Genomic DNA, 25,398 nt, shown 5'->3' with positions numbered 1-25,398 from the left:
TTCCCACACGACGCGTGTCATACCCTTCTCCATATGGAGAAGTTGACCCTTACCACTAAACAAGAGTTATGGCCTCACACAAGATGTAGTGTCAAAACGTCCTCCACAGCACAATCATGCCACCTTCCCCACGACACAAGGTCACACCCGTCCCAACGACACATGGTCTCATCCTCCGCACGACGGTGTCACGCCTTCCCCTTTGTAACAGTGTTACACTTCTCTTCCCAAGACACAGTCACACCCCACCCAACAACACAACGTCACTCCTACAATACAGTACCCCGCTCATCCACGCGATTTCACAGCCTACTCATAATAAACCGTTATTTCTTTCCCACTATACACTGTCACGTCCTTGCTTGCAGTATACACCACCTCACAAAAACCACCAGTTTCATTGTCACATCTTTCACAACACACACACACACACACACACACACACACACACACACACACACACTGCAAGACGCCATTACAGTTACACCCTGAAGTAGATCCGGACATCTTTCTTTGGCCCTGAGTTCCCCCTGGTGATGAACAGGGCGTCTAGCTCCGTAATGGTTCCGCTTGGAGAATCTAATAAAACGACGTCACACATCGCCTGGCTTCTCACGGGAGTATAACTCCAGCTTGTAGCATCACTGGGATGGCTGGTTGCCGCGAAATCACTGGTACCGCTGCTCCAATTCCCTTTCAGAATACTGGGATGAGAACCTTTATCTCGTAATTCTACAGTCATGAAATACCTACTGTTTGTTACGATCGTAAGACGGAATCATTCGAAAACCAGGAAGCTTTTGTTCATACGATGCCCGGATCCTGCCTTTGTGTGGAATACAAGAGGGTTTCTGACTGTTGTCTTTTTTCTGGTTGTGTTTACCCGACATCATCTACTGGTTCGGTGGGAAGCAAAGATTTCTTTACCAGTCTCCTCAGGCGGAGAGGTGTTGGTAGAGGAGATACTGTGGTTGTAACGTGCATGACATCTTGGACTCGTGTGATGAAATGGAGGCTGGGATGAAGCCAGTGATGAAGCGGAGCCCATGACTGAGTGGATTCCTGAGAAGGCTGCGATTTGTGGTGAAGAAGTGTAATGCAAGAGTGTAGATGGTGGTGTGGTGTGGTTTGCGAGTGGGGATGTATGTGTGTTTTAGGAGACTTGGTTGTGTGGGTGAGGATTTCTGTACGGGGATGGAGAAGCGAGTTATAACCATAGTGATATGGGTGGACATAGGAGACTTAGTGACATAGATGTGTGGGTGTGGGTGATGCAGATGAGAACAGAAGAGTGGGTGACTGTTGTAAAGGACTGGGTGAATGTCAGGAGTAAAAGAAGAGATGAAATACTGAGTAATGGCGATGGAAAGATGGAAATGTAGATCAGGGCAGTACAACTGAAAATACAATAAACAACGACCGATGGTTTCCACAGGATTACAGAAACCCCACATGTATAGATTTATGTTCAAAAGTATAATATATAATTCTATGTTCATAATGAACCTTTAATTCTCCTTTAAAAGGTTAGTGTACTTGACCATAACATAATTAGCTTCCCTACAGTCTTGACTGTTCCATCACCACTATGGAATCTCAGCCTTAAAATCAATTAATGCATCCCTGATCTGTATACCGCTTACCTCATCCCCAGTCTCATAATAATACGAAACTCTTACAGTGAGATAATCGACGCTGTCCACGGCAAGACTCAAAGACCCAGATTTCGATCATGACATTTGCAGGATGGAAACTCACTACGTTATGTATTTCTGTAACGTGTACAAAGTATCGGTCGGCATTCCTTATGAAGCCACAAACTAGATGTGATGAAGAAAAGTGAGCCAAGGTCTAATGGTCTTGAGGGTGTGTTGACGATAGGATTTGATTTCGTAATGACCGACGTGTGATGCAGCAGCAAGTTGCACCGCTGATCACACTGGACAACACCGGAGTTGGGTAAATTACTCTCCTGCTCCGAAATGAAAGTTTCTTACTTTGGGGCCTTAGTATCATGAGTCTCTTTTCCAAGTTACCTTCGCTCCCTTTTTTTTTCCTGACTAAATGAGAGAGAGAGAGAGAGAGAGAGAGAGAGAGAGAGAGAGAGAGAGAGAGAGAGAGAGAGAGAGAGAGAGAGAGAGAGAGAGAGAGAGAGAGAGATTTCAACGCCAAAGTTAAATTCACACTCGATAACATTTACAGTTGATAATTCTCATTGGTCTGTGCTATCGTCTTACCTTTCAAATATGATTTAACACCATTAAGTTTACCAGACGGAATATTACCAGTTGAAATATTCTACTTTTCTGTTCCATCATCTTCCTTATAACCAGAGTCGTGAGCATCGACCATGTATCAACAATAGTTTTGGGAGTCCCTTCCTCTACACCTCTCTGCCGCTACCACTGGCTATATACATAAAGGTGATAATGGTGAGTTAGGCTTCCCTCCATCTTGGTAACGGTGGATGTGAAGGAGCGGTGGTAACAGCAAGTCTCCCTTACCCTCCACCGCTGGTCCAACCATCACATAAGTCAGAGAAATGGTGATCATGGCAGGCGTCAATACCTTCTACTACCAGCCTTAACACTGCAAAATGTAGAGGAGTAGAGGGAGAAGCGCTACTATTCTCCACTGATAGTCTACCCGAGTCTCTCTATCCTCCACCATCAAATGAGATTAATCACGACTGTTGCCATCCTCAGACATTAGCTGCGAAGTACAACAACATATTGGAAACCCCACAGAATAAACATCATAAGATCAGCTTCGCAAAAAGTGGGGTTCACGTGGATGACACAAATATTTTTGTTGTGAGTAGCTACACCATATCTTTAGGGAAATCATTTGATCCAGAACGTAGTACGGTTCACGTACATGGCTGGAGTGGCTAGACTTCCCCCTCTCTCCGTGACCGAATGGAAACAAAATCTTTTAACAACGTTAGCTCTTCTGCAACCACTTTCTTTCAACAAATCCTTTCCATCTGCCAAGATGCCAATTCTCTCTCTCTCTCTCTCTCTCTGTTTTAAAGGAATGGGCTTTGGTGGGAACTCGTGAGACTTATGCGTGTATACTATCCCCTACGACAGCACGAGTCTGGTTGTTGCTTCCTATACCTTCTGTATAAACACCAGCCACACAAGGATCGGCCGCTGTGATACCTCCTTCTTTAAAGGGTTGAATATCGCTGCCATGGTAACTGAATTATACTCAAAGTCCACCGATACTCTACCTTAACCTTACTAATAGCTTCAAGCGTAGCATCAGTAATGTGTAAATTAGCTTGTAGGCATTATGTCTTATCTCTGTAAATGGTTTGATAAAAATAGATGTATACGTACAAGTTAACTTTATACTGTCTACGGTTTCTACCGAAAATGCTATGACAATGTAGTATATTGAGATATGTTCATTGGGAGAGGTTAGGTCAGGCTGAGCCATGGGTGAGGCGCGGGGTCAGATAAGCTGTTACAGCTGGAGCTAACACATAAGTCAGCTGGCCATCGACGACAAGCAACATGCAAGTGATCACATAAATCTGCCTAGAGGATTTTTAATGGTCTGTTGCGGGCGTAATCAACCAACGGATCTCACTTGTTACCCGACACGTGAACACCTGCATGACCAATGGTCACTGGAAGGCTCTTGCCTGCACGTTTTATGTAATTATCTACGATAAGTCAGTCCTCAGCTCGTCCATAACCTTGATCTGTGGCTAGTGTAGCCACGGACGATTCTGAACGAAAGGTCCACATTAGCCCTTCATAACAGTGGCATTTATGTTAGAAAAGACTAAACGTTATCCGAACATTTTTGTTTTCTTTCATAAAGGACTTAAATAGGAGCACCATACGTGTAAAACAGGGGCAAATTTTCAGATCGCAACGTCTCTGTTAGAACAAGTGACTTTGCGGTGTTTTCGCAAGGCGGTAGTGATTGACTGACGGTAGCCTTAACGAGGTTCACGTACACAGGTGGTGGTGTCTGGCTAGGTTTAGGGAACTTGAGGAACAGAAGAGAGATGAAGCGACTCATCTCCTCCGTTCGGGAAGATGTGAATGCAAGTCAACGGATCCATCTCCGGACTACAGTATATAATATCTCAATTTCGTTCGGACTAACGTAATTAAAGGTTGTGCAGTACTTTACTGATGTTCATTAAAGTGGAGAATTTGGGTTCCCATGATCAACGGTTTACGTCTATCTACACAATACCCAGTGAATGATGTGGCACATGTATGGATATTCACTTGAATTCTCGTAAATCGTGAAAGATCACATTTTCGAACCGGTGTCAAAATATTTTGTTCACTGAATTAGAAAATATTCACATACTAGATAAGGTAAAGAAAAATCCTATAGACTTTGCACTTTCAAATAACAGTCAACAGTAAGATAATTTATGCGTCTCCATCATTCTATCTACACCACAGACTGGCTAAAAGAAAGGGGGTCTTCAATAAGCCATCTTACAACATGCAATAAGCTACTCATTTTAGGTTTAAGTTACAACCTCAACAGTTTCTCAGACTCTGAGACTCCTGGAGACATTCAGGACTTGGTTTGTTCTTGGGTGCGTTAAATGATACGCACATCTCTAGCGTCCTCAGACCAGCTAGCGTCCTCAGACCAGCAAATAGATTCATGAAGTTTTCTTTTTTTACTCATACCAACTTTCAAGACATTATTGTCCAGTAAAAAAAAAGAAGATAGAAAAGCAAATGATAAATGTCTGGACACAATCGTTCTACTACGAATTTTTGCGTAATTTGATGATCAATAGAACATAAGGTCCGGATGAAGTACGCTCATATCTGAAGAGGCACATTAGACGAAGCGACTTTTGACGCTCACTTTCCAAAGGATTATATACAGCAAAACTTGGCACCAGCTGCTAAAGAGGTACTATTCTAGGTATGAACCCCAACCTTCCACATACTGGCTAATACTAAACCAAAGACGAAAAAATATATTCATCAGAACGGGTTAAAAGCTGCACAGGGACATGTTAGTCATTGTGAATACGAAAATATAATATGTACACTAGCACTGTCGGGTATAAGATTCTATGACGGAAAGTTGTTGGAGTGACTTACTTTCTACCGGGTGCATTAGTTGCATAAAGACCAGATAACTATCATCATATCTTACTAGCACAGCAACTGTACCTGAAATATTATCCAGTAACGACTGTGTTTAACCGGGAGAACAACGATATGCGTTTTGAGATTCTAATTCACATAGTTACACAAGTCTTCAGTGTTTAGTCGAGGACTATTTAGTTTATTTCTTATGAACCATGCAGACGAGTATGTTCATAAATCATGTTAGTTTAGGCGGCAGCGGTTTAGAGATGCAACATTCTTCATCATGGAACTTGAATCAGACTTTCAGGCAATGTATCTCTTGAGAGAAAATGGTGTAAAGTGGGCAGAGAAGAAAGTGCACATTTGTACGAATATCTACGACTTTTTTTTTCATCAAATCTGTGTGTTAAGACTATGTCAGTACTCGAGTGACCCTTTTTACTGTAAGAGTATGAACACCAAGCAACGTTAAAGAAAAAGCATTTCTGGACACCAAGAGTAACACTGCAGGATGGGTCCCCCATACTACATGCTGCAAGAGACATCCTGCAAATGCGAGGTGCTAAGACCGTCTCCAGTAACGCAGCTGGAAGAACTGAACCGTCAGAGGCCAGAGTCGACATATTTGTACTACCAGCTACACCTAAGATGTGACGAATTGTACATGTGTTTTTAAAGAGGAAAGCCGAGATATGAATGATATTGTATAATCTTGTCAAGTCTTCGTACTATATCCTAGATAAAGAGGAGCGCTATGAGGATTTTGACGGTCGAGGCAAGTGACATAGAAGCAAACACGAATATAATGATGAGAGTGAAAGAAAGGAAGATTGAAGTCTGAATACTCACGTTTTTTCTTGGCGTCCTCCGGGCTGGGCTGCTGCATGATGGTCTGCGTGTGTACCACTTGGTGGGGGGCGGGAGGCGGCGGAATATCCATGGTAATCATGAAGAGCTCCTCTTCTGCCACGGTTACAACAGGAACAACAGTGGGTGAGGGCAGACGTAGGAGCCCTCTACATGTAGTACTCCGTACACTCCTGGATGAGGGGCCGGCCAGGGAGGCAGTGGTGCTGCCACAGACGCACTTAAACCAACTCAGCGGCTGGTTCTAGTGACGGGGAGGGCTGACCTGCTGAGGCGCACAAACGCAGGTACTGATGGTGGTAAATTAACAGGAGCACTCTCAGCCTTGCACCTGCACACCCAACACCTGTAGAAAACAAAACAGAGATCGTATTATTCACCCTGGATGTAAATAAGCACCAAGTGTAACTTCCAGGGTGAGTACACCCCAGCCCACTGGAAGCCGTCTAACACCTGCACAGCTACGTAGTGGCACGAGACGTGCAAGAGTAAAACCTAACCTGCATCCTGATAGTGAATTGCATGATCATTAATGAACATGTTTAACACCCAATGCCTTCTGTTTTTTTTTTTTTTTTTTTTTTTTTTTTTTTTTTGTAGGAGTATACACTAAGATGGCCTACTTACAGGATGAAAAGTAATAGCGATTCACGCAAAGAATACTTGGCCCTGCCTACCGGCCGATATGATGGATCTGATTTTTTTTTCTTTTTGTAACTTGAGATCTCTCTAGACTTACTAGCTCCTTTTGGTATCTATTCTTTTGTTATATCTAGACAACAAGAGGAATAATTGTCCAGGATGAAATGTATACATATATCTACACAGCAATCTCAATCTATAATGATTAACGTTCGTGTTCCATTGGCTAATTTTAGACAACAATCTACACGATAAACTGATCGTGGTCTCACATCTCCCAGTCATATGTGTAATAAAAGGCTGTGATTACCCAGTCACGACTTACACCCACTGCCTCAATTTTCGTATCTATATTATATAGAAAGGTGTGGTGCTACTCCCATATTTACTCGTTGACACCTCTCCCTCTCCATTGCTACACAAGTTTTTACTCCATTCCTCTTACTGAATCCCTTTCATTCCCGTTACTCTCCACTCCTGCTAACCCGTACTTCATATCTGATCCGTCTGTGTGGTTGCATGTAGTTTATCCTGTGGTAGGTGTAACCGAGACTAAGATTGTTCCAAGCCAAGCACGAAATAACTTCAAGATTTAATTAGGAATCCACGTCACGTTATATCTATCTATCTATCTATCTATCTATCTGTGTATCTATGATTGCCCTTGAACCTCTCTCTAAGAAAGTTGCGATATCTCTTTTTCTTTGTCATTCCTTACTCATCCTAACGCCACATATAGTGCTCAAACATTTCATTTTTGATACATCCACCCTCATCCATACTTTTTTAACTGAAATCCCACTCCTCACATCCACACAGCGCCATCATAAATATTAACACAATCAAACACAACCATTTTTGCCTGAACAGAACTCACAGCCTTCTCTCTCCACACACTCCTCAAGGCATCCAGGACCTTTGTCACCTCAACTATCCTATGGTTCACTTCTTATACCTGAGAGAGAGAGAGAGAGAGAGAGAGAGAGAGAGAGAGAGAGAGAGAGAGAGAGAGAGAGAGAGAGATTTCACTCTGTGACTCATCCGTGAAATGATAATGACAGGGCTGCTCAAGCACAGTGGTGCGCTCCTGCCATTACTCACTCCTGCAATGATCATTGACTCATGCCAGCAAACGTACACCACACATTAGATAACTCGCAAACGAAGTTCACATTGGTCACCTGTGATGTGCATTCTGAAATAATCATCGTGTGATCTGCAGATGTCTGGGTAGAATTAGCTTGGCGTCAACGAAAAGGATAAAACATGGAGCTTAAACATAATACTAATTTTTGGATTGGATTGGATTATAGAATTTAGACTTATAAGCAAAGCATTGGAGCTTCTAAGGCAATTCGGCGCTCTTGATACAGATCAAAATATGTCATCTCCAGAAAAATGCAGACTCTCTCTCTCTCTCTCTTTTTCCCTTAGGTCGTGACATATCCATTCATACCAACGGGTCACAAGTGTACTGACAGCTTCAGACCGGAGAAATTACCTTCGCCTCGCGATTCAAGCTGTTTTCAGGGTTGTGTTCGCGGAGGGAGCACATGACGGCCTTATAGTCATGCCTGTGATTCTTAAACGAATCTCGTAGTATTTCATGGGAGGATGAAATGCCGGGCCATTACGTAAAACCTCTTCTTCAAAATTATGCATTGAGGGACGACGCAAAATCTGAAGCATGTTAGATGTTCCTAGTACTCTTACCCTTCTGCTAATCAAGCCGTTGTAACTGGATGCTATCACTGCATTAACACATTTAATTTCTTTTGCAACTGCAGCAACATACCACTGACGGATTCCTTCAATTCGCATTTTTCATTGGAAGAAATCATTATCTCAGACGACGGAAGTTTATTAGGTTATATTTCACTAGTATTAGGATGTCTTGTATATTCTCTACTGGTGCTTACTGATTACGAAGCATCAGGACGCATGGAGATGAATGAAAATATTCTCATTAGTTTCTTATCTGCCTTAGAAGACAAAACCGGACTACAGACTCCAGAGCCAGATGTTAACATACTGGTTACAGAAGAAAAAAAAAATGTATTTGCGTGCGTGTCAGGAACGTAGGGCATGTGTTGTCATGTGGGGATTGGAAGTTTGGGTTTGGGACTAATGTTATGGGAGCTTAGGGTGGAGATTGTAAGGTGGTCACTGTCCTTCGGGTGTGGTGGCAATTTTTCATACCTAGATCATGCAGTCTCACAATCTATCAACATCTCCAACCAAACGAGCAAAAGGCACATCCACCATATAAAAGAAATATAGCCCAAACTCCTAACCACACGGAACACACCTCATAAAACAGAGAAACCAGCTCAGTCAAAACCACTCACCATCAACAGAAATCAGAGAACAAATTTTTTTTTTTTTTTTTTTTTTATACTTTGTCGCTGTCTCCCGCGTTTGCGAGGTAGCGCAAGGAAACAGACGAAAGAAATGGCCCAACCCCCCCCCCCCCATACACATGTACATACACACGTCCAGACACGCAAATATACATACCTACACAGCTTTCCATGGTTTACCCCAGACGCTTCACATGCCTTGCTTCAATCCACTGACAGCACGTCAACCCCTGTATACCACATGACTCCAATTCACTCTATTTCTTGCCCTCCTTTCACCCTCCTGCATGTTCAGGCCCCGATCACACAAAATCTTTTTCACTCCATCTTTCCACCTCCAATTTGGTCTCCCTCTTCTCCTCGTTCCCTCCACCTCCGACACATATATCCTCTTGGTCAATCTCTCCTCACTCATTCTCTCCATGTGCCCAAACCATTTCAAAACACCCTCTTCTGCTCTCTCGACCACGCTCTTTTTATTTCCACACATCTCTCTTACCCTTACGTTACTTACTCGATCAAACCACCTCACACCACACATTGTCCTCAAACATCTCATTTCCAGCACATCCATCCTCCTGCGCACATCTCTATCCATAGCCCACGCCTCGCAACCATACAGCATTGTTGGAACCACTATTCCCTCAAACATACCCATTTTTGCTTTCCGAGATAATGTTCTCGATTTCCACACATTTTTCAAGGCTCCCAAAATTTTCGCCCCCTCCCCCACCCTATGATCCACTTCCGCTTCCATGGTTCCATCCGCTGACAGATCCACTCCCAGATATCTAAAACACTTCACTTCCTCCAGTTTTTCTCCATTCAAACTCACCTCCCAACTGACTTGACCCTCACCCCTACTGTACCTAATAACCTTGCTCTTATTCACAAACTATAAATAACTTCATCATTAACCTGATCACTGAAAGACTTACTGGAAAGTAGAACTGTTTTTTTCAGCACGGTGAATCACAAGACACATAACAACCAACTCTGGCGGACACTGAAGAAAGTCCACTCTTATCACACCAGTCCAGCCCAACTCATGAAGCACTCTTGACTTATTCTAATGAAATCACTTCTAAAGAACTCACAGACTCATGAGACACACTCATAAAACAGCCACATATCAACCTCACCCCTGAACAGGAAAGTCATCAGAAACCTACACAAAATCCATTCAGAAAGAGCAAGCAATACAATGAAAACCTGTCACATAAAACATGGCGACCCAGTTGCAGCTCATGCACTCGGATGTCTTCAACCAATTCTTGGCTACACAGCAAAATCCGTAACATATGGAAACTTCTCAGCATAATACCGAGCCTGAAACCCTGATAACCACCGAACTCCCACTTCTCCTATCGCCTTTATCAGTTTTGTTTTCGGGATCCAGACTATGAAAAATTGATCCGCAACAGAAACAAAACCTCCTACTCTCACACATGATGGCTTCATACCCACCCACTCTACTGACACACTACACACTCTAACACAACATGTCCTGGATGCCTCCAACTTACCACAAACCTCTACCGCTCAGTATTAGTGGCGAGAGCAAGTCAACAAGGCCTTCGACACTCCTTCGACACATCCTCACACGAAAGATTCTTGACATCGCCCTCCACAACAATGATGAAACGTGGTTGGCCTATTTCACAGCCAGCCACCATGGCGAAAGTCCCTCACAATGGCTTCACCTTTTTAAACACTTAAGGTTTACCGCAGAGTTCCTCAAGAAGCAGTTCTTTCTTCAAGTCTTTAATCTCGTTTTACACAAACCCCCCCTCACCTATCACCTCCAACAAACCACAGCATGAAGTTACTTTCAAGTGCAGACGACCTCAAAATCACAAAACAACACCCACAGACTACAGTAGCGATAGTTAACACGCAGCAATATATCACACAATAGGAACAATGGTTCACCCAGAACAGGATCTCTGCATCTCCACAGAAGTCTTCAATCACTCTTTTAACCCCACAGAGACACGATTCTATCTCGCACCATCCAGTCACCTCGAATAGAGAGAACTTCTCACACTGAGCAAAATACCAAACATTCTAAGCATCGTATACGACTCGCACATGACATTCACTCCAGCTTCCCACAGCAAAACATGAACACAAAAGCTAATTCATTCTTCACCTACCTGATTTTCTATCCTCTCAAAAGCAATTATAACAAAGCTGCATACAACGAAAATAGCTGCATTTAGAACAATTATTGGCTGTCCAACAACCGCAAACATGTATTACCTTCACAATGAAACAAAAATTCTCCTATTGCATTCTCACGTCAACATGTTCGGCACTCAGTTCTATATAAGGGCACTGGACTCCTACAAGCCTCTCCATATCAAACCACCAATCCCCAGGTAGAGATCAAAAGCAGATCTACCTCACACCTCAGCAACCTCTATTCAAAAATTCTCCATCCCAAAACATAGGCACACTGAAATAACCTAAAGAAGCACTAAACATCCGCTTCCTTAACTCAGATCTTGAATACGAGCCCACCAGGTATAAACACATTCACCAAAAGCCGTACTATCCATACAAACACGAGTCACACTTTCCCGTCTACGCTCTAGATATCGCCCATCCCTACAACACTACAGAAACACCGTTTCAGTATATCCCAAAACACTTCATGTCCAGGATGCAACTATCACAACGAGAACACCAAACACTACTCAGTTGGCCTGGACTCGCCACTAACAGACGCACACACGACATCACTACACTCTATGACCTATGGTCACGCCCGGTGGACGAGGCTGTCTTCCTGAGCTATGCTTCATAGAGTGTTCTGAGCCATGAGGAGAGAGCAGCTGAACCTAGATCAGTTAGTTTCCTCTGCAGTTCCCCTACCCAGTGTGCAGTGGAGGTAACCTGCCTCTCCTTGACGAACGTCGCTAAACTGACAGCGATGGGTAATGAAAATGCGATAAGATTCAAGTGCCATTGATTCATTCCTGCAATTTAGCAAGAGACCATTATGCAGATGAGAGTGCTTTGGGAGACAGTCTGCCGAAGGAGAATGGTCAAGAGTTGCAACCAAGACAGAAGTGTGAGCAGAGTGGATTGGAACTTAGTATGGCAATAGTCGTTAATATGAACAAACTTAACATATCCTCGTGTTTGTTTACTTGCAAGAATAAGGATAAAGGTCCTGAGATACGACCAGCTTTTTTTTATTGGTATTTCTTGTACAATGAAAAAAATATACTACCTAATTTTGAAGATCTTAATCTTTAATCTTCTCTCATCTTATTCATGCAATGTTTTATCATCAACACAAACGTTAAAAGATCTCTAAAAACCTAATTCACATCTCGTCGTTTTATATCACCGAGTGTTGAAATCATCATTCTATGCTATCATTTTGATATTCCTTCATTCGCTAATTCCAAAAATCTCTACTTTCTAAGCTAACTAGTCAGTGAACAAGGTTTCAGTCAGGGGTTAATAAGAATGTTGAGATATTTTGCGATAATATACCTGCAATTACACCAGAATAATAAAGGAAACAGTTCGTATTATCAACATTCGTAAATGTGAGAATGTGAAAATACTTTATGAGAGAATAATACAAATCTGCCAGAACACACCGGGACACAGGAGTTCACTGCTGGGGATTTTCACTGTGTGTGTGTGTGTGTGTGTGTGTGTGTGTGTGTGTGTGTGTGTGTGTGTGTGTGTACATAACACATAACACGCAATTGAAGGTTGATTGAAATTAGTAGTAAATAAAGTAACGTCTGATATCTTTACTGCACCGACCTTCCAAGTCAGAAACAGCCTACTATAAACAAAGAACAAAGACTGCTTTTATCTAAGATTTTCCTTTTACTGGGCCTAGAAGCTACGCACTTAAGTGTCTTTGGTCCTATACTGCGTCAAGTTCAATGAAAAAAAAATCTGTTGACTTGAACGAAATGACTCGTAAGAGAAACTGCTCACCACAGGTTGCCTCCAAATTAAAAATATTATCTGTTTTCCTTCAGCTGATTAGACCAACAAACATGGCGGGTTAGTGAGCCGCCTCCTTATACTAATTACATCTTGTATTGGGTCCTATACAAGGAACGAGTTGTTAGCATTTCATACTGGCTCATCATCATCATTTGTATCCCAGTCGCCAATGGTCATGGTCTAGCTTTCAGCACGAGATACATGCATAGACATTCCTCATCTTTAACTATAGCCTGAGCTGGAGCATCAAGTGATTGTTCTGTCTACGATCCGTGCAAGACTTCGTGAGGCAAACTCTCGGTCAGGACTCGACACGTTTGGAATCCTGGACAAACGTTTGCTGCCCACGACTTTAGATTTTTTCGTATTGTATCTAATTTGCAAATTTCAATCCCACGTGCGTCTTCCATTCACAAGTCAAAATTGAATGTACTGCACTGATCTGTAACCATAATGTGGAATGTTGAAAGAAAAGAAAAAAGATGGAAAGTAAACACCATCTATTATTTTCATCATGTCCAGATGTGTTGATAATGATATGTCCGGAAGACAAAACTTGCAAGATCTGAGGGAGGAAGAACCCAAGTACACTTGAAAATTCGAGCCGATCCCGCATGTAACGATCAGCTTTGGCCAACTTACTCGTGCAATGTCGATGCTTTATTTTTCTTTTCTGGTGTTCTAGTTTTTGTCTCCTGAACATACGAATGTTCAGATTCTTGCGCATGCTCACACATGACGTAGAATTATATCTGATGACTTGCTCTTTCTTGATCACAACTGGTTGAAACCTTACAAGAAGAAATGTCAATATCGGTCTTGAAGCAGTATCCCCGACGGCTTAGGATTTTTAGAACATATCTTTAAAGCAGACGGGAAAACCTGATACAGGGTGTGAGTTACTGGCGTGGCTGAACTCCACCTGACCTTGATTTTATTTGCGAAAGATCCGGCCAACACATCTGTGTCTCAAGTACTGCGTTGGTGCCCCTGACTCGCGCTCCATCCTGAGTTTAACTATCTGCTCCCCAACATTCTACTGCTAACCTGGTAAAATATGGGCAGGATATTGTGCTCGGGAAAGTCACTAACAACTCCCATCTTCCGATGAGAGAGACACAAGTCTGGGTGAAGTGAGGAAAAAGTAACAATAAGTCGGGTTGAAGTGAGGGAAAAAAAGTAGTAAGTCGTAACATCACTTTCCCCAAGGCTTCTCTACTCTTCTCTGATTCTACCTTCACTTTACTCCTGCGTTTCCCGTCCTTCTCCATCCCCTATATCTCCCTCTTCCCTCAACTTGTACTGTGTGAGCCATCCTTGTGACTCACTGCGGTATATCACTAACAATCTAACTGTTGTCAGTTTCGCGCACTTATGTAGCAAATCAGACGCGTCGTTGTAATGTACGTGATGCGAGATTTCTTCTAATACCTAAGATAAACGGATCTGACAATATGATGCTAAATCATGCTGTAGGCAAGGACCTTGGTAGGAAAAAGTAAGACATTATAAACTGAACATCTTAAACACACACACACACACACACCTCCCTCCAATATGGAGGAGAGAAGAGTAAGGGGTGATTTGACTGCAGCGTCCCAGTTTATAACAGCAGTGTTGTCCAGATGCAGAGGGTTTGTTAGAAAGGACGTAGAGAATTTCTGCGAGTGTATAGATGGTGGTGGATGGTTGAATTGGTGAAACTGTAAATTCTGGTAGTACACAAATGTTTCAAAGTTACTTGAGGGGGGAAAAAGATGGCTGAATTGAAAGACTACATAATTTTAGGGAAAGGAGGTCATGTGTAAAGAACCTCTTAGATTTCTAAGAGAGAATGAGCTCTCATTTAGACAAAACGAAAGGCTGGGTGGATTGTTTCCATTAGCACTCCCAGAAAGCATTTGACGGTGAACCACATGGGAAGCTGACTAAGGAGCTATATCTCTAGGCAGCAATCCTTCGTTGGATAGAAATCATCTTATTGGAAGAAAACAAATGACACATTTTGGAAGAGCCATCTCGAAACGAACCGAGGTCACCACTGGAACGTATCAGGGTTACCGTTACTCTTCCTGATATCTGTGAATGACTTGCCAGAAGGTATGGACTCCTACTTGGATGTTTGAAGATGATGCAGAGGTCATGTGGGAAGTGAAGATCGATGAGGACCGCAACAACTTACGAGGGGACCTAGACAGACAGCAAAGTGGGCCGGAACATGACTGATGAAAGTCATCATGAGGATGGGACACAGGGAAAGAAGACCTTAATGCGAACATTATCAAGCAGGAAATAAGCTTCACGAATGTGCGTGAGAGGGACTTGCGAGTTGGTACCGTCCTAAACCTGTCACCAGAATCCCACATTAGAACAGCAAAGGGGAGAAACTATCTAGCGGCTAATGTTGAAATAAGAACGAGTTTATAGATGCCGAAATTTTCAAAAATTTCAGCAAGCTATTCACATACCACAATAGGCCAAAACTAGAATATACTTCTCAGGTTTGACACCGCGTTTAAAAAAGCACAGAAGATGGTAACGGAATGAAAAGGGCCGAGTTACAGGGAAAGGATACAGGCCTCAAATATGCCCAACAAGAGAGAGATCAGTTGGTAGTACGCTGATCATGACCTTGAAGTTTTCGAATTATATCAGTGATGAGACTAGTGAACAGCTCCGAAAAATACATGGATACAGTACAACACCTGTTGTATGGCTTAGCGGGGAAGGCCAGAGAGTGGAACACTGAGACTCTGACAGGACCATTATAGAGTTGATGCCTTAGACGTACACTAGGCACAGATGCTGCACAAAACAATACTGGGATGTTAAACAGAAAGCTAAAAACTGCATACAGGAAAGAACTAACGGATGTATATGTAGCAAATGGAGAAGGTGAAACAGGCACAAGAGGAGCCTTTTTCCATTATGATGAAACTTGTCAACTGAATCATGTTTCTGGTGAAAGTAACGAGAGCAGCAGCCTACAAGATTGTTGCTGCTTGATTAAGGTTAGGTTAGGTTAAGTTAGACTTCAGTTACTACAACTCGATTTAATGGCGTGTAGTCAAACTGAATCTTTTCAAAAACATGCCTAAACAAACCCTACAAGAGACAGCACAGTCCTTTATTGCTAGTCATTATAGGATCCTTAAAATTTGAAAACTGTATCTATATTCTGTATCTAGAAGAGAAGTCTTCCTCACGAAAAGACCGTAAGCTTATGTAATGAACCAACACTCACATTTAAGGCTGTGATTACCAGCACACTGGGGTCGAAACAAAAGATCATTTTTGATCTCAGTATTGCTTTTGCGCTACCGTTCACGAGCCCAGCAAGTGCACAAGTCTACCACATACAGCAGCACGTCCAAGGTCACCATCTACCTCCCCTAAATACACCCTCAGGCTCTGAATAGCAGGGATGTCTGACAGGACTCGTTCCATTCACCAGCGAATCATCTTGAGAGAGAGAGAGAGAGAGAGAGAGAGAGAGAGAGAGAGAGAGAGAGAGAGAGAGAGAACAATCACTTATGTAAGGCAGGTTCGCTAATTCAACCAAGTTTTATGAAATACTTCATTGCCACTTAAGTTACTATTATTCTAGTTTTCCTGGACGACAGTGCTTAGATATCCCTGGAGGAGTTAAAAAGCCTTCACGATACATTAAACAGACATGTTATTCGCAATCACTTCCAGTCTATAGGAACGGCAGATTTCGTTGATCAAAGAGTAAGACCCGAATCACGAGCGCCACTCAGACAAGACGTAAGGATTTAATTGCGATAGTCCACTAATTCTCGTGTTGCAGAAGAGGGTCTCAGGGTATCTCCCTACACGGCAGAGGACACACAAGAGCCAGTGAATGAAGCGAAGGAGCAACATCACAAATATCATCCAGGTCGGCCCGGGTACCAGACACTCGCTCAATGTTATCAAGTGATCGAGTCTCTGTATTGTTCCTGCAATCGTGGACGTCATCTTCGCTCCGGAATGCTGAAGCGATCTCGTGAATGTATTAAGTCGCAACCTGGCCGACTGAGACCTCGTTACAGAAGTGGAAGATATTCCAAATGCGACCGTCAGGAGCACCACTTTATCCTCTTACTCCCTCAGTAGTCTTTATATATATATATATATATATATATATATATATATATATATATATATATATGGTTGTTTAATTTGTTTATGGATGGGGTTGTTAGGGAGGTAAATGCAAGAGTTTTGGAAAGAGGGGCAAGTATGAAGTCTGTTGGGAATGAGAGAGCTTGGGAAGTGAGTCAGTTGTTGTTCGCTGATGATACAGCGCTGGTGGCTGATTCATGTGAGAAACTGCAGAAGCTGGTGACTGAGTTTTGTAAAGTGTGTGGAAGAAGAAAGTTAAGAGTAAATGTGAATAAGAGCAAGGTTATTAGGTACAGTAGGGTTGAGGGTCAAGTCAATTGGGAGGTGAGTTTGAATGGAGAAAAACTGGAGGAAGTGAAGTGTTTTAGATATCTGGGAGTGGATCTGGCAGCGGATGGAACCATGGAAGCGGAAGTGGATCATAGGGTGGGGGAGGGGGCGAAAATTCTGGGGGCCTTGAAGAATGTGTGGAAGTCGAGAACATTATCTCGGAAAGCAAAAATGGGTATGTTTGAAGGAATAGTGGTTCCAACAATGTTGTATGGTTGCGAGGCGTGGGCTATGGATAGAGTTGTGCGCAGGAGGATGGATGTGCTGGAAATGAGATGTTTGAGGACAATGTGTGGTGTGAGGTGGTTTGATCGAGTGAGTAACGTAAGGGTAAGAGAGATGTGTGGAAATAAAAAGAGCGTGGTTGAGAGAGCAGAAGAGGGTGTTTTGAAGTGGTTTGGGCACATGGAGAGAATGAGTGAGGAAAGATTGACCAAGAGGATATATGTGTCGGAGGTGGAGGGAACGAGGAGAAGAGGGAGACCAAATTGAAGGTGGAAAGATGGAGTGAAAAAGATTTTGTGTGATCGGGGCCTGAACATGCAGGAGGGTGAAACGAGGGCAAGGAATAGAGTGAATTGGAGCAATGTGGTATACCGGGGTTGACGTGCTGTCGGTGGATTGAATCAAGGCATGTGAAGCGTCTGGGGTAAACCATGGAAAGCTGTGTAGGTATGTATATTTGCGTGTGTGGACGTATGTATATACATGTGTATGGGGGTGGGTTGGGCCATTTCTTTCGTCTGTTTCCTTGCGCTACCTCGCAAACGCGGGAGACAGCGACAAAGTATAATAATAAATAAAATATATATATATATATATATATATATATATATATATATATATATATATATATCACCTACCACCACAACATGTTTCAACATATGCCAAGACCCTTCATGCCAACGATGCATCTAAAGTACAGACGACACTAAGAACTTACTAATGCATTGCCCTGTACTTTCTGCACATAGACGCATACACACCATCGCAACACTTTATGACTTGTTGTCTCGCCCAGTGGACGTGGCCAGCTTCCCGAGTGCTGGAGGAAACTCAAAAAGACAGAAGGGATTTTGGGGGGCAGGCACTAGGTACAGTCTTTTACGATGAAGTAGATTCTTAAAAAGTTTTCATTTGAGTTGTAAGTCATGACCGCATGATAACTTTTCTCGTATCCCAAATGTAGGGTTTAATGTCTGCAATCACCCCCCCCCCCCCCTCACTCCTCCTCCACAGGTAAAGGGCTCATGAAACATAAACGTTTCCCATGATTCTTAATGCCTGTGTGGTATGGTTCTCTTAAGGTTTTGTAAACTGCAAAAATAGACCCAAGCAGTTATAAGAGTTTCGTTGTGAATCTTTTCCTGCCAAATGGTTCAAGTTAACACTACTTCCTTTCTCATTATCTACGACTTTGTGCTACTGCTGAGGTGAAGCGAAGGACATTTTCATCCCACTAATCATCTGGCCTCTCTCAGTATGGACAAGCGAGATGGGTTTTGATGGAGCCAATAGTATCAAGGTATCAGAACTGTGCGGAAACCTCGACGAAACCAGACTGTAGTCACTAGGAGCAGCTATTAAAAACATATACACGTAGTAAGTAAATTATCAAAGTACTTAAACTTGAGTATTAACTTAGGCTTTGAGGTATATGAGCTGACCATGAAATACTTTGAGTAAACCACACAGTTCATAAAGAGTCTCGGAGAATCATGTCAGAGAGACTCATATGAGGCAGAGAATCATGAAGAGAATCATGTGCGATGATATAGGATCCTACAACAAGGTATATCTTAAAGAGATTCTAATGCTAATGTGTTTCGTGTGTATAAGAACTTCAGCTCATTTTTTGCACTCACTTCCATTAATCAACTGTAGGTCCTTTGAATAGTACATGGCAGAGTATGAACCTTAATTACCGAGAAGCAGTTGTACAAATCACAGCAGATAAACCATGATGATAGTACAGCACATAACATTGTGCGAGTGATAATTGTAGTGTAACACAAGACGGCGTGTGAACCAAGGTTGCATTATTACAATTGTGTATATTGCAACGAAGATATAATGGGTACTACAGCGTAACAACACAGAATATGAACCATGGTTATGATACAACATGTCACAACTTATGAACCACGTTCATAATGAAACATCACAATGTGTGAGCCATGGTTATAGCACACACACATTTATATTTGAATAGTGGTTAAAGGGCAGCATATCATGGTTGTAGCTAAACAAGTCATAGATCATGAACCACAGTTATATTACAACATACCACGGTGTGTATGAGCTATGATTACAGCACGACACAAAACAGTGTGTGAACCATGGTTAGAGTACGAACCATGGTTAGAGTACAACACATTATGTGAACTATGGTTGATAGTGTAACACATGACAGTTTATGAATCATGGTCACAGTACATTACGTGTGTGTGTGTGTGTGTCATGGTTACTGTGCTACACAGTAAAGTTTATGACCCATGGCTGAGGTGCACCAGATTACGACGAACTTTAACATCAGTCCTTCACCCTCACACCTAACACATTCATAATGGAATGACGGGCAGTTGACCAACCACTTGGGAGCGGGGGTCTTTCACCCCAGAATTCACCATTAAATCATACGGAGAATCAGCTTAAAAACGAACTAATGAGTCAAACGTGCTGTCAACATGACCCTTAGAACAATGCACCTCCGTGTCATAATACTTCATTATCTACGTTTTTCTTGGCTGATATTTGCAATTCAATTACTTTTATGAGCTAATGCAAAGTGTATTCAGCAAGGTAGGGTGTATTCAGTTCTATCTTCAGCGACCAGGCTATAATCGCTCTGTACTTGAATGTCTCCATCAAACAGTTTTTCACATACATTCCCATGTTAAACATACCACATACATGTAAAGTTTTGGTGTAAATGTTTAATATGGGTCTAGTTGATCTTCAGTATTGGTCTCCTTCACCTCAAAACTACTTCACTACCAACACCTGTTCCATCCCACTCCCCCGCCTATTACCCCACCCACCAGCCCTCTCTCTCTCTCACTTTCACTCTCCTTCCCGGTCTCGCCTGCTGCACACCAGCCCTCCCTACTCTCCCACCCCAACCTCTCACCGCATCAATTACACAATTCCACTGGATACCTCACACCCTTAGTCCTTTTATTCCTTTACATTTCCTCTTTTCTACCCATCACATGTGCTCCTCTTGGAAGACAATCATTATGTGCTACATTTCGGATATCCATAGTACTTTACGTTATGTGATCCGCACCATTTTGTGGTAGTATATCGCACGATTAGAGAAACTCAAAGGATGCGTACTTATTCACAGAGTTTCAATATTTTGGCAAATTCTATGATACTGAACCATATGCAGCGTTCTGCTATTATACAGTGCTAAACATGTAACATAAGCTTTTCCAAATTCTGCCATGTATCATGAATACTTACAAGGCAAATGCATGTCTATGAATACATTTGAACAAATGTCTTATGCATCATACAAAATCACATAATCGCCTTCATTCTATCAATCTCAAATACATTTTTCCATTTGTCTCTAAAGCAAATGTTTTCTGCGCCATCATGTGAAGCCTTCTAAGAATCTCTTGCTTAGCAGAGTTGGCTAACTAAATGCAATACTATAGGACGAGAAGCTGCTTTAGTAAGTAAACCACGAACTAAAATATCAAAATTCCAGGTGTATATATATATATATCATGTAAAAGTATCGAATTTTTTCCAATTGTTAGGCTACAGAGCCATGGATTCTTAAAGGACTTTGTACAGACAACAGTGAATACTTCATGAAAAAAAGATAAGATAATGCAAGTTCTTCGTTCACCTACATTCATCACTCCCCTTTTTCAGTTTCACGAAAAAAAAAAAAAGTGTTTCTGGAAGCAAAAAAAATTCCAAAGGGTATTCAAGGACAAGTTCTTATACCATGCCTAAACTTATATGGAACTCCTGCAGATATCATCTTTATTGCTGAAGAAAAATATCTGATGATAAAATGGTTCTGACACTCTTTATTGCTTGGACAACAAGAGAGATTACTTTATCCTGCTAGTGATCCAGTTACAGATTCTTGGATGTGAGGCCATAAAGAAAGGCTCCGTTAGTATTGGACTCACCTGCTCCAGGAACTAAGTGAACTGTAGGTAAAAGGTAGTGGGAGAAAAGATGAACAGGGGATTCAACTAGGAAATGGATGGGTACTGGCAGTACATGTTCCACTCTTAGGTCAAGTTACCAGCGACAATGAACCACCAGGTTCCGATAGGTTCTGTCCCAAATGCAGAGGTGTTGTTTGTATGTCATGAAGACTACAACTGCAACAACAAAGGGGTATACTTTGGGGAAATGGTGATGAAGAACGAGTGTTTATATGGTCTGTATACTGTGCTGCTACTTAAACTAGCCAAACCCACTAGGTTAAACTTCACATCTACGATGCTTTTAAATTTGGTAGTGTAAATCTCACAAATATTTCAAAGATACAAGTGGAGAAAAGGAATATGGCATAGACTCGAGAATTTCCGAGCCTTACGGAACAAATCGACCGATTCCGTGGCATCGTAAAACTACAGTCTCTCTATGGTTCGTCTTAATCATTAGTCTTGAAAAGTTTTGATCAGACTCACGTTAGGTACGGCACGACACAAAAAGGACCCAAGACTGCTAGTACACCACACAGCCAGGGACGGTGATCACCGTGATCGTTGTATCTTTAGTAATATGGTTCGTATACGAGTATGTTTCTGGTATCTTCGTCGTTTATAGAAGTTCCATGTATTTTAGCACCCTGAAATATATCTTTTTCGTGACTGGGTTGTATTCTTCTCCGAAAACAATCCACGTCGCCTTCTCTGCGCAGTAGCGATCAATCTTAGCGTCTAGGAGGAGAGCGCTCTCCCAGCGTGACGTGACACTGATAGAAAAATCGATCGAGGTCGTGGCGAGGAAACAGACCATAAAACTTCTATTATTATTACGAGGGAAAAAAAAATATATCACTTGTTGAAAGAACACAGACTGAGCTTTCACCTGCCAGATATTACAATACGTTAACACGAGGCAGAAAAATGAAAATGGGTTTTGCTTTACCTTTAAACCACACGTCTTTTAATTGTCAACATGCAATAGAAGGTAGTTATTCAAACTATAGGGAGTATTCGTTTTTCCTGCACTATGACAAGAAACTGTAGGCATTAAAATCTTCAGGATTTACAGCTGTACCAGTAAAGAATCTGATACAGGTAAAGACACAGCGAGTTAGCAGCGGATCAAACATAATTGATCAATTTTCATACGAAACAATGATTGAAATGACGTGAATCATCAGGTAGAGGAGAGCTAGGAGGACTGGCTGACTGGTGACTCAGAATCCAGTTGTGGTTTTCATCCTATGTATCGCCACAATTTCCATCATTGTGTCCTGATTCCCTAGCGCTGCTAGTGTCTCTCGCGTCGTCGGCGTACAGCTCGTGGCGTGTCAAGTTGCTCGTATATTTGTCTAAGTTACTCGAATGCAATTTTTTTTTCTTCGTTACCTCGCAGAACCCGTTTTTTATGGCTTCGCCTTAGGTCGGCGTGTGGCGGTAGTTTACGTATTAATGATACTAACGGCAGCCACTCCGGAGCTTCCAACTTGCACAAGAGAAACTCGGAACTTTTCCTTTCTTGTCTTTTTAATGATCACAAAATGGACTCACCTGGATGGGAAAGCTTTCTAACTCCGTAAAATGTTAGAGAAGACCTTTCCAAACTGACTGAGAAAGATGCAAGTCGTTTTGTTTTGTTTTTTTAAAGGAAATACCATCCTTTTGATCCTCCCATTTCCCACGAGTCTCGTCATTCCACGCCACATCTGCCCCTACTATCATCACACACATGCAGCTGTCCTTTAAAACACTACCCTCTCCATTTCCTTTTCCCATCAGTAACCTAGTTTCCCCAATACCCGGCGACTGGTCGCACTCCCGGAAATGCTGCAGACTCGAAGTTCCGATCCTGGTCTGAGTGTAACCCGAAGAGCGTAGTACCATAACAGGTACAGAACTGATCCTCAAGTACCATCCCTTGCTACAGTGCTGGCCTCTTGGTCTGGCGAGGAGAAATAATATTCTCCGCTACTTTTCATTTACGGGATCATGTAGCTGTACTCGCTCTATCCCCTCTCGAAATTTTCCTGAGAACTTAGCGACAGGAGATTACTTTGGATATTCATATGAATGTCAGTGTGCGGCCAGACCGAGTCAAACCAGGACATGTCTGGATGGTACATGTGTATTGCTCCTAACCTCTGAACACTGTCTTGGTTGCTGCAACGACCTAGCACTTCTACTCTCTCTCTCTCTCTCTCTCTCTCTCTCTCTCTCTCTCTCTCATCCTCTTCCCATCCTTGCTCTTCCCTCACCATCACAATTCTCCCCACCCCCCGCGTTCCCCCTCCCATCTACCATTTCCTTTCCCATCATCCCCATCCTCCTGCCAAACCCCCTTCTCACTACTTCCTTCTCCGCCTCCCCTGCGGGCATGTGGGGGTGGGGGATGGGGGAGGTAACCCTATGAATGGCCCCGCCCGGCTGTACCGTCTACTGTAAATTAACCCTTTGGCGTCCTTCCTGTGGGCAATTATCAGTTATTAACGAGAGTAGCGCCAGCGACCAGTGCGCTCCCCGTGTATGGCCAGTTAACCCGATAATTAAGAGGTAATGTTTAAGCGTGTGCGTGTGTGTGTTCCTGTTTATCTGTGTAAGGGAAGTTTATGTGTGCGCGCGCACGAGATGTACAGTGTGTGTGTACGTGTGGTTGAATGCGCGCGCGCGCGTGTGTGTGTGTGTGTGTGTGTGTGTGTGTGTGTTGTCTACTCGTGTGTCTTTGGACTCGTAGAATTCCGCTTAATCTTTCACACACACACACACACACACACACACACACACATTTGCGAGCAATGGCGCGTGTCTAAGAGAGAAGTCTTGTTCTGTTCGTACCCTGTGAACTGATGTACGTTCTGAGTTTCTCACAGAGACGCGATGAGAATATACCCATCAACACTCCAGGTACCAGTATATGGTGCTGGTCCTGAGTGTGAGGACATATGGAGGACATCAAGGTTAAATAGACGGTCGACACAAGATAACCCTGTGGCATTGTAGATGACGCTTTGTTTTCATGAAACTTTACTTTCCTTCTCTGTAGCTTCAATAGGAGGCCGTAGCGTGTGCATGTCCTGCTGACATGATAGAATAACCAGCAAATGAGGATTGCCACTTGGAAGGAGGACTATTGGAGCATTCATGCATCGGTCATGATTCATTTGCTGACAATAATACGGCCACGAGACTGACGCACAACCTCAGGATCTACTAGCCCTATTCTCTGGAAGGGACGTGGGATACGAAGATGAGGGTTCTAGGAGGATATTTTACGGGACGGAAAGAGGCAACGGTTACCGTAAACCTGGCTCGGTGTTAACACCAGTATCAGAGCAGACAAGTTATATGCAATTCAATTTAGGTTAATTCGATGCATGACCGAATTTTACTGACGGCTTATGGAAAAAGGAAGGTCGTATCTAATACCGTTATGTGTTAGTGGGATGAAATACAGTGAGACACAGATAGGTAGGATATATATATAAGCTTGTGGTGTGTGTGTGTGTGTGAGGTGTTGAATAGAGCATAATTACGGTAAATTGTAAGAAAGATTTTCGGGAGGATTTGCCTGGCTGGGCGAGGCGTTGTGGGGTTGGGAGTGGGTATAGTGAGGGAACCGAGACATGAGAGACATGGGTGGGATACAATGTAAGACGAGGAGGTTATAAGAGGAACTGGTCAAATTTCAGCGGGTATGGATCGAGGGCCTTCAGGACGTACTGATCATCGAAATAGGGAGGAAGGAAGCCAAGATGTGGATTAAGAAGGGGTAGAGGACAGATGCCCTATGCATAGGACGATGAAACAGTTGTTAATGAG

At 42.7% G+C, this 25,398-nt stretch overlaps 1 protein-coding gene across 10 annotated transcripts in view; it reads right to left on the bottom strand.

Moving 5' to 3' along the window:
• The window catches only part of LOC139755028 (paired box protein Pax-2-A-like), a 231,974-nt gene that overhangs the window by 191,873 nt on the left and 14,703 nt on the right, over positions 1-25,398 (bottom strand). For all 10 annotated transcript variants that reach the window (XM_071672971.1, XM_071672970.1, XM_071672979.1 and 7 more), the window contains exon 2: positions 5,940-6,303. In XM_071672971.1, the coding sequence (XP_071529072.1) occupies positions 5,940-6,039 (100 nt within the window). In that variant the 5' untranslated portion in view covers positions 6,040-6,303. The remainder of the gene's footprint in view (positions 1-5,939; positions 6,304-25,398) is intronic.

The sequence above is a fragment of the Panulirus ornatus genome, chromosome 18, assembly GCF_036320965.1.
Source record: "Panulirus ornatus isolate Po-2019 chromosome 18, ASM3632096v1, whole genome shotgun sequence".
In the NCBI taxonomy this organism is placed as follows: domain Eukaryota; kingdom Metazoa; phylum Arthropoda; class Malacostraca; order Decapoda; family Palinuridae; genus Panulirus; species Panulirus ornatus.
Note: the sequence above shows the minus strand (reverse complement) of the source record. Positions and strands in the feature narration are given on the sequence as shown.